Genomic DNA, 10,985 nt, shown 5'->3' with positions numbered 1-10,985 from the left:
CATTGTAGCAGGTTTTGTGGTTCTTACACAGACCATTGTCACTACTGACCTTCTGTTTCCAACAAAGCAGATAAAGTGGCTAATTAAATTCAAGCAGATGACTGTGGCTTTACAGTGAAAGTTTTGATTTTCAAAACATGGGAGTGCACAGACATAGGGTTTATTTTTTGTAATAATATATATTATTTCATAATTAGTGTGGTTTACAGCTATATTTTTTTCCGCTAACATGTTCCACTGGTTAGCAGAAAACTATAACTGTAGTTACTAACTTTTGCCACGAGGGGGAGGATCACGCCTGGTTAGCACCTTCAGCGGTAGCATTCCGACAATTGTAGTGAGCCGCTGTAACATGGAGTTTCATGAAGATCTGCAGGATTATTTGATTCATAGTTTTAGGTAAAAAGATATAAGTTACATTAATCCTGTGCTTAGAGACAAAAACAGGAAGAATGTGAAACTCGAAGGTTTATCTACACTTCAGTATGTTCAGGCAAGTTGTTTTCATTAGCTATGTAGCAGCTAAGCTAACTTTTTTGCTATTATTGAGTATGCTGTGATGGCGCTGAACGTGTGAGCGGCCTGTACTTGAAATAGCAACACAATTGGGACCTATTTAACCGTGACAACGATAGCATTTTCTTTAAAGGTAGGGTAGGAGATTTTGAAAACTCAGTAAGAGTCAGCCAGATCAAGCAAACACATGCCCCTTTCTCTCGGAGCTCACCCCGAAGGCACACCTCCCAACCAGTCTGTGACTTCGGCCATCATGCACGTACCTCTCTGGTGTGCGCAGAGCAGAAAGAGAGCAGCCAACCAGTTAACTCTATGTGCAGGGGCGCCTCGTAGGATTGGCTGATGTTTTTAGCGTTTTATAGCTTCCACAGATGATTAATATTCTTCGTTTTAAAGCGAAACTGCCGAACTAATTGGTTGTTATCGGATTGTAAAGAGAAGTTACACTAATTTAACAAAAAGTGCTTCAGAATGAACTCTCCTACCCTACCTTTAATAGTGGTAGTATGTTTATTCTCTAATAAGTAGACCTACAGTCACATCATAGTGAACTGCAGTAATGTGTTTGGTCAATGTATCGGCTGCCATTAGGGAGCAAATCGCCAACGTCACAGACCAGCTGGGTACATTGCATTAATAACCTGCATAACCCAGTCTGGATACTGTGACAAGGCATCACGATGGGCGCAGGAGGAGCGTGGCACATATTTTTCTAGGCCAGCAAGCCACACTGAGTCTCTGATAGCTGACTGTTTAACAACTCTGTTTAGAAACAATTCAATTAAACCTTACTGCACTCAGTATAGGCCAATGTGTCAACAATGATAGTGACAGACATCCCAAAGGGAATTATTAACATTGTTGGAAAATTAGTGGAGTATCTGGAAGAGCCAGGCAGAGGGGACTGCCGTATGCTGTTGGGGGGTATATCCACCACACCTTTTGTCAACGATCAGACAGTATCATCAAACTCGATGCGAAAGAACACTCGTCCCAGTGCAAGGTGCAGACACCACATGTCCCGTTTATACTCTCCTGAGAAGCCATGATCCTAAATCAACAATGTCCGTGCACCGTAGAGTAACTGTAAGAAAGTATGTAGCCTCAATAATTCTTACCAGTAAGAGCTGTCCGATGCATGCAACACGTTACAGCAATAGAAACCACTGAATGAACTATTATCCTGCTTTTATTTTTTACAGATTTTAGAGTGTGATCTTTTCGTCATTTGTTTTTGCATGAAGCCTCCCACACTTTTTAATCCATACTTGACTGTTCTGTCCGGCTGTGTTTGGGGTTGATTTTACGCAATCCCTATACACACCGCCAGTGGCGGTTCTACATTGAATTACTCACTGGACGAGACCCCTTTCGAGCAGGGGTACATTAAAAAAACACAGCGTGGCATGACACCTTCACTCTCCAGTTTGTTGACATGGCCCAAAAACTTGAGTGATGTTTAAAGATCTTGTAATAACGGTAAAAGCTCTTACTCCATTGATCATTAACGCTACTATACACAAACACACAGTGATGCACAAAATCAGGAGAAAGCAGGACATGTGTGGTATAAAAGATCTTTGGAGCACCATGAGGATATGATAGATGAACATGAAAACATTTTTTGAATGGCACGCGATCGACCCGCACCCACTTCGCGATCGACTTATTGGGCACCGCTTCTCTATACAGTGGATCCCCCGTCCCCCACTTTTCCATTCCATTTGAGACTGTCTTCTGCGCACCCCTCCCCTTGCCCCTCCACACAGCTTCTGTGCATGGCACATGGCATGATAGATGATGGAAAACCACTTAGCAGTGCAGATGATGATTATTTTTTCAAGTGTGTCATGCTGCCCCGGGCGGCCGCTTCATCATTGTTACCTTGCTCAAATGCTTGCCAAGATTATTCAGAGGTGAGTCACCAAATATATCATCTTTATGCAAGAAACAGGAGGGGCTGCGAAGATTAAAGTCAACTATTCTGCTGTTGTCTTTATTCAAAGGTGTTGAATGTTCCATATGTGCGCTGAACCTCTGTCTTTAAGGTTTCAGGTATGGATAGTTAGACCACATTTATTGGACCCTACCGTGTCAGCCTAATTGTGAAAAGGGACTGCCCTGTTTTCCTTATATTTTCTGGCATTTTTTGGGCTGGCCATGTGTCAAAAGCTTAATAAATCCAGGCGCTCTACATGCTGCTAAAATAAGTGAAACTAAAAGCAAGGATGGAGATGCAGGTTTCTGATATCCTTCCTCGTTTCCTTCTTCTGTAGCACCACCAGCTTCGTTAAGGCAAAATTACAACAAGCAGGGCATTTCACTTTGCCTCCTGGTCATTAACTCAAAGCAGATAATTGCAATACATCCTTTTTCTAAAATGACACCAAAAAATTTCTGCTTAGAGTACAGTAGTATAAAATATAATAAACACATTGTTTATTATCATGTTGCACATTGACAAAAAAAATGAAATCATATAAAATGTCAAAATAAAAATGCAAGTCTTCACACCTGTGCTCAGGGTCTGGGTGTGAGCTCACCCTGCAGGTACTGTTGTCCTTGCAACGCTGTAAAATCTGCCGTCAGCACTCGTTAGTCTTATTTTCAGCTGCATTCGGACAATGATAATCTAAGACATTAAGAAGAACTTGTCCATACAGGTGTCCTTTGCCCCACTGCTGCAATCAGCACAAACACAGAGACAACCTATTAAACTCCAGGAAGAGGCTATACGTTGGTCTCAAGGCCATTCATGTCAATGGTGCAGTGTTCTTTGTTTTTCTTCAGGTACCTTGGAGGAATTGGAGGCTTTTTCCTATCTGAAACTGGCCGAACGCCCTCCTCTAGCTGCATGAGGCGCGCCACATCCGGAGGGATGAGCTCCTGTTTGACTCCTGATGAAGGAGGCCGGTAGTTGCCGTTGTTGTTGTGGCAGTTCATGAGGGGTGGGGGGCTCACTGCTGTTTTGGTCTCACAGATCAAAGGAACCTGGGGGCCCACAGGGTATTTTGAAATTGTAATTATAGCAGTAGTTATAACTGTGTATCTTCCAGCCTCAGGAAGTAGTTTAATGTATTATTGTGCAGATGGGACTAAAACTCACCCCATCACCTTCTTTCATGAAGTCCTTTCTGCAGATGTGTGCCATGATGCCTGTGGCCAAAGCATCTCCCATTACATTCACCATGGTGCGGAACCTGTCTCTGTGGAGAGGACGAATGTTTGAGCCCACACAGAGATGATGACTTTCTGCTTAGTTTAGAAGAGAAAACACCTTCTTACAATGCCCAGTCAACTGCAATGATGAGGGTGATGTCATCGGTCGGCAGCCCGACAGATGTTAGCACTATCACCATGGTGACCAGTCCAGCTTGTGGTATCCCTGCTGCACCGATGCTGGCTGCAGTGGCCGTGATGCTGGAGGTGATCAGAGAGGTGAGTTGAAAAAAAAGTATTAATATAATAACTGGAGACAACATGAAAAAGCAGCTTATTAAAGGTAGGGTAAGAGATTTTGAAAACTCAGTGAGAGTCAGCCAGATTTCGAAAGTAAACATCCTTTCTCTCTGAGCTCACCCCGAATCTAGGCCTCCCAATCACATGGACGCGCATTACCTGAAGACAAGCTGTGACTGTGACTTCGGCCATCATGCGCGTACCTCTCTGGTTTGCACAGAGCAGGAAGAGAGTGACAACCAGCCAATACTCCGCGCAGGGTCCACCCGGAGGATTGGCTGATGTTTTTAACGTTTTATAGCTTCCACAGATGATTCATATTCTTCATTTTAATGCAAAGCTGCTGAACTAATCGGTTGCTATCGAATTGTAAAGAGAAGTTACACTAATTTAACAAAAAGTGCTCCTGATTGAAATCTCCTACCCAACCTTTAATTACGTGTTTAATGTATTTCTATCTGATCATATACATATAAAATGCCTGGAAACTTAATAAACAGCAATTTGAGAATGGTGCACAAGCTTCCCTGCTCTGTGCAGCTTTGCAGAGCCAAATTACGTTATGGTTATTAATATCTTTCTCATTAATTTCCTAATGTGGAAAAACAAGGCAAAGTTCTCCCTTAGCCTTTTCCAATTTTCTTCATACGTCTGTGTGTAACCTGAAGCAAAAATCCAGAAATTACTTTAACTGACCTATCCTTTCTGCTGTAGGGTTTATTTTTGATTTGATCATATTGTTTTCAATACCTTTGATTAATGTAGTGCCTCGTCTTTATTTCATTAATTTATTGTGGGGGAGCATAACCTCAGATGAATCCCTATTCACAAAAGCATGAACTAATAATATCTCGATGGCAACCCTCCAGACTGAGTAGCATCTCATTTAATTAGTGAACTACATGTTGGTAACATCTGATGTCTGTTGCAGTTCCAAAGGTTGGGGATGGGATGATCCTTTAGCATGGTGAGTGAGAGACGGTGTGATAGGGGGTTGGGGTCAGAAGTAGCATGACTGGGATATGGTGGTTTATCGAGAGGCCACATGGCTCTTTTTTGAGAGATTAGCACATATTTTCAATCTACATTTTCTGTATGTAATTATATGTAGAAGATACAGAAGCAAATGGTTAGAAACTGCAGGAACAAACTTTATATTTGTATAAATAATATGAGCAGCATAGCAAATATTTTAGCAAAATTCTACACCTATCCTTACTGACCGTCACTAAAATTCCATATTTTTTCTAAAACTCTTATATTTATTAAAGCATGGGAATAGCTAAAAATGAAATGCTTTCCCCTCCTTTCTCTGATCACCATTTATTGGTATTTATGCCAATAGCACACACTAGGAGCCTGACTGAAGATTCATATTCCCATTAACATTGTCTGGAAGAGAAGGGCTGAGAAACTTTATCTGGGAAAGGTTTTAATCTTCATATTTTTTGTATTTCCTGTAGATTATTTTTCCATGTGTTTTGGAACCTGCAACTCCACCTCTACACATCAGGCTGAAATATCTATGCTTTTCCATTGTTGATCTTTTAAGATATGTAGCTCTCTACTGTCTGGTAATAGCCAGATAAAACCCACTCATTGAGCAGTAAATGGAAAAAAATGTGTTGGTTGTAGAAGTAGGAACTATGACAAATTTTGTGTTTTTTTCACTTTGCTGCTTTTTGGTATCAATAAACTATGAAGGTGAGAAGTGCAGGGCATCCTGGTTGTTGGAGTTTTACTAGTTTGTTGGCATAAGAGAACCACACATTGTTTTCAGATTTTTTTTTAAACTTTCTGCTCTGTAGATGCTCAAAATGTACTTTAGGTCATTAAAAACTGAAGCGAATCAGTCAACAGTTTGTACTTTTTTTTACCTTTACAGTCTTTTAATCCTTTCTACCACCTGAGCAGCAGTTTAGAAACAAACTACATTATTATTATTATAGACATGTTTTGCTCCTTTTTCCTGTAAAGCTGATACAGAAAGCCTGAGATGTAAAAGTGTCATTCATTCCAGAGATGCTGTGAAGACCCTCTGCATCGCCTGACTATGACTTGGACTGCTAATCCACACTGGTAAGTAGAAACCTCTAATCAATATTAATTGGTCTCTGTACTGGAACTAAAAAATGTTTGACTGATACTTAAGTATATTAGATTTTCACACGTGTTGGGGGTTTTAAGCAGTGCCATAATGTGTGCCTGCTAGTCGCTGGATTTATTTTTGTTGATATCATTACTTTAAATCCCAATAATATCTTTACCATGTTAATGAGCTTATAAGCACAGATGGTGTATACTGCAACACAGCCCACTGACCTGATGGTGATGATCTGGCCAAAGTCCAGCTCATAATTATTAACTTGTGCGATGAATATGGCCGCCACGGCCTCATAGAGAGCGGTGCCATCCATGTTGATAGTGGCGCCCACAGGGAGCACAAAGCGGATGATGCGGCGGTCGATGTGATTGTTCTCTAAGAGGCACTTGAAGGTTATAGGCAATGTGGCAGAGCTGAGGACGACAGAGAGGCCAAAATAAGGTAAAGATGTAATTACCACACATTCAGCAGGTAGTAGAAGGTTTTTTATGGATCAGACCAAGCAAGCACAGGCATAATGATGACTTGTCTACAGACAGTGATTCCAGCATTTGTTATTACAACCTGTCTTTCCTAATGGACACTTTCAGACCTGTTTCTGTCTTTTTTTCTACAAAGTCCATTTTCAGAAAAGTCAATTAAATGCTATAAAAATTAAAAACTAAATTTTGTTTGTTTATACATTGGAACCAGACAAAAGGACAAACTTAAATTGACTTGTTAAGTATTCAAGGTAGCGTAGGAGATTTTGAAAACTCAGTGAGAGTCAGCCAGATTTTGAAAGTAAACACACGCCCCTTTCTCTCGGAGTTCACCCTGAAGCCACGCCTCCCAACCAGTCAGCCATCATGCACGTACCTCTCTGGTGCGCGCAGATCAGGAAGAGAGTGACAACCAGCTAATACTCTGCGCAGGGACGCCTCGTAGGATTGGCTGATGTTTTTAGTGTTTTATAGCTTCCACAGAAGATTAATATTCTTCGTTTTAAAGCAAAACTGCCGAACTAATCGGTTGCTATCGGATTGTAAAGAGAAGTTACACTAATTTAACAAAAAGTGCATCAGAATGAAATCTCCTACCCTACCTTTAACATATTTCCCAATTAACATGTGCAAGACACTCGCATGTACAAGAGGTGTGTTTACCACTGAGGCTTTTCATCATTTTTTTTAAATCTTGCTGTATGTGAGACGAAGGTTCTCAACAGTATGCGGTGACCGTTCTGATTTTTGTCTCCATGATATGTCATATGTTTGTCAGTAGGAGAATGATGTGGACTCCAAGCACGCTACCCATGACACCATGCATTTATAACTGGTGTAGAATGAGACCTGACATAGTCCTGCTGAAATAGCTACAGGGTTCCTGAGGTAAGACAGCAGTACATGTCCCTCCAAAACAAAGGATCAGCCACCCTGCCAATGATAAACTCCCTGACAGTAGTATGAATCATACAATACTACCTTAAAGGTTTACACCATAATTTCCACTGTTTCTCAGAATTGCTTCACAATATCATGAACTGCAGAAGTTTGTAGTTTTGCTCTGAAAAGCATTCCATTTAAGTGACTTGTCTCTTACAATGTTTAGTCCATAGTGATGAGCCATGACCCCTGCTTGTCTTGCTTTACATGCTTCTCGCAGTTAAGCCACTATATTCTCTATGTTTTTTATATTTACAAAAATGTTTTTCCAGTGTATAAATTTAAAATCCTTTATTTAGACTATTATTAATTAAAAAAAGGTTACAAAATATTACATATTTTCAGTTTATTGCTTTACAGAAAAATGTCCTAACTTTTCTAAAAACGGGGTTTGAACCTTTCAGGAAACCACTTATTTTCATTCATTGAAATGACAGAAATGTCTGCTAGCTGGGCTGGAAACACACTAATGTAAAGTCATAGGTGCTGTACTCCTTTCTAGACACACATACACAAATTGAATAGGTTAAACAAATGTGTGGAATCCTCCTTTACATCCCCATCCCTTCCCACACACACCAGATGTTTTCTGCTCTCTCAACATCCCTTTGAGCTTTTCATGGAAATGTTCCAGTTAAAGCAAAGGAAAGGAAATGATAATGTGTTATTAGAACTTGGGGTGTGTTTCACTTAGAATCACAATCAAATTAAAAAAAAAAAAGCTATAGCAACTTTCTTTACCTGGATGAGGTTGCCAGGGCGATGAGTAGGGCTTGCAGGATTCCCCGTATGTAAACGATGGGGCTCTTTTTGGTGATGAAGAAATACATAGCAGGCAGGATGAACAAACCATGCAGCACCAGACCAAACACCACTGTGACTGCATAAAAGCCCAGCTTCTTCCCCATGGCTGAGGGGTCACTCATTTCTAGGATTTTTCCGGCCACCAGGAACACAATGCCAAATGGAAAGTACCTGGCAAGATGAAGGCAGTCAGAACTTAGAGTCAGTTTAGAATCGTTGACAGAGGAGAATTAGTGCAGTGTAGTAGGATTGCAAAAGTAGTATTCCAGCTCGCATAGCTGAACCCGGACACATGGACAAGAAACATCTGTTTTACTTATTGTTATTGTTAGAATCCATGTCCAGTGTCTGGTGATGAGTTTTATGTGTGTTTGGAATGAAGGTGTGTGGTAATCTGAAGCTTCAGTAATCACAAACAGGTGTGCAAAGGGTCTGCAGCCCTCATGAGACTGTCAGACCAATAATCCTAATGCACAGCACTTTATTCATTCAATCCTATGCAGAATGAAACATATACTTTATCCTGCACCTGCTGAGCTAAGGTCAAGATTTCTCACTCATACAATGAAATCATATTTGAAAACAAGCTTTTAATGCTATCAAGTGTGCTTTTAGGTTGACAGCAGACAAACAGCAGAAGATTAGCAGCATATTTCTGTTAGAGGTATATGTTTAGTATGCTGAGTGCCTGAATGTTGCTGCTGCAATAGCAGCTTGGGATGAATAAAGCATTTCTTTTCTATTCTATTGGTTGGAACAACTAACCTAGTCACAATGGCCAGTTCAGGAGAACTTACCGATATTGACATCAATTAGCAGACAATACCTCTCGCTAGCAAGCTGATGCCAATGTAAGTAAGTGTCAACATATAGCTAGCTAACATCATATTTTCAATGTATGTGAACAGTAAATATGTATGAGAATTATCCTATTGTCATAAATGTAGGTGGAATTTTTTCCTAAAGCAGAGTGAAAGGTGTGGTTGCTGCAGTGTAAATGGCAGACAGTAGAGTAGAGTTTGAGTGCAGAGAAAAAATACATTTTATAGATGCAAACTTTTTTTAAAATGGGGCCAAATTACATTTTTATTTCCGCAGTCTAACAGCACTAGTATAATTAAGCTAACCTCGTATTACTTTAATGTAAACATTCATAATTGGGATCTGGGATCTCACAAAACTGCAGATGTGCGGGGTGATTCATAAGTTCTAGGACTAAAGGACACATGTACAGTATCAACTTGAAATCTTAAAATATTGTGTTTCTTTTTCACATAATTGAACATTGCCAATCATGCTGCCTTTGTACAAAAGGAACAAAATAACACTCCTGGAACACTATTTGCCTGATTTGGCACCTTCAGACTTAACTTCTAAACAAGATTAAGATGCTGGTCAGAGGTTGCCATATTGACAGTTCATGTGTCCAGCAGTCTTCTTTATAGCACATTCAAAAAATTACCATATAACAATGGCTACAATTCTAAGGACGGCCTCGTTCAGACTTTGACAGAAGTTCACCAAGGCGCTGCCGTTTGGCCCCATCCTCCCCAACATAATACCTGTAAAAACACAACGAAGGACAGAGTCTGAAAGAAAGTTAAGCTATTTTAATGTAACAGTTGAATATTGAATTTATTCACTAAAGAAATGGGAAAATAGGACAAAAAAGAAAAAATGTTTTTATACCCATAGTGGCTGAAAAAATTACAATCCCAAGGACATTCATGCCATCACTTGTTCCCTCCCGAGTGCGTATGAGTACATCCGGAGGTGGAGTCAGATCAAGGGCAAAATTCTGGATGTTGGTTCCATTGTCATCCTGGATACCATAGATGAGCGGCCGCCTCGTGGTGGACTCTGATCGAGCCTGACTCACTGTTGGCTTGGGCTTAACAATGTACTCACTGCTCGTTCGATACTGTTGGAGTAGAAAGAGAAAAACACATCCTATAGAACAAAATAAACAGGTGTGTTTAAAAGTGCTGTTTGTGGTGTCAGTCCTACCTGCTGAAATGTGGCTTGGACCAGATTTGATGGGAACATGTTGCTGCAAGACACATACAACCTCATTAGCTCCAAAAGACTGAAGGGTGAGAAAGCAAGCCAGCAATTATACACAATGTGATTGGGATCTCTTATCAGTGTGGTCAATGGGATTGGTCTCTTATGTTTATCTTTTTTTCGTACAGTGAGATCTTGGGCTGTTTCAGTGCTCCATGCTTTGGTGAAATGTCAGTGAGTCATAATCAGCATGCTCCAAAAATAACATTTCAGGCATTTGGAAAGCTCACATAATACAGACCAGAAGGCTGCATCAGAGAACATTTACCCTGTAAACTGTTTTCACATATATATTAAAAAAAAGAACAAAACAAAACAGCACAAGGTAAAAATCCTTTTTTGTAGTTTCGTACAATCAAGTGTCATTAATGCTCCTGTCTAAACAAACCTAATGATGTATAACTGTTTAAAGCTTGATTGCAGCTGCTAAAGTTATGCAACAGAAAAATTGGAAAAGACAACTTGGCAAATCCTTTTCACTCTAAAAACTGTTACAAATCATTCAGTAACCCTATGCTGGGACAAAAACAGATCGACCCAGGTATGGGTTGTTTGAGCTTTGGAAGTTTGGGTTACAGATTTGTCAATTGACATTAGCCTGTGTTCCATTACAT

The 10,985-nt window shown here is 40.2% G+C and overlaps 1 protein-coding gene across 2 annotated transcripts; it reads right to left on the bottom strand.

Annotated features, from left to right (window-relative positions):
- Positions 1-3,062: 3,062 nt before the first annotated feature.
- On the bottom strand, positions 3,063-10,379 carry LOC114434256 (excitatory amino acid transporter 5-like). 2 transcript variants are annotated; one of them, XM_028403321.1, is made up of 9 exons: positions 10,315-10,379; positions 9,997-10,228; positions 9,770-9,869; positions 8,245-8,478; positions 6,298-6,492; positions 3,802-3,936; positions 3,623-3,722; positions 3,311-3,507; positions 3,063-3,197 (listed from the first exon to the last, which is right to left on the bottom strand). In XM_028403321.1, the coding sequence occupies exons 1-9, from the start codon at positions 10,351-10,353 to the stop codon at positions 3,149-3,151; spliced, it is 1,281 nt and encodes a 426-aa protein (XP_028259122.1). In that variant the 5' UTR covers positions 10,354-10,379; the 3' UTR covers positions 3,063-3,148. The 2 variants fall into 2 exon arrangements, with proteins under 2 accessions (XP_028259122.1, XP_028259121.1); XM_028403320.1 differs by having other exon boundaries at positions 3,102-3,507.
- Positions 10,380-10,985: the final 606 nt, after the last annotated feature.

The sequence above is a fragment of the Parambassis ranga genome, chromosome 4 (assembly GCF_900634625.1).
Source record: "Parambassis ranga chromosome 4, fParRan2.1, whole genome shotgun sequence".
Lineage (NCBI taxonomy): Eukaryota > Metazoa > Chordata > Actinopteri > Ambassidae > Parambassis > Parambassis ranga.
This window is presented reverse-complemented; position numbering and strand designations above follow the sequence as displayed.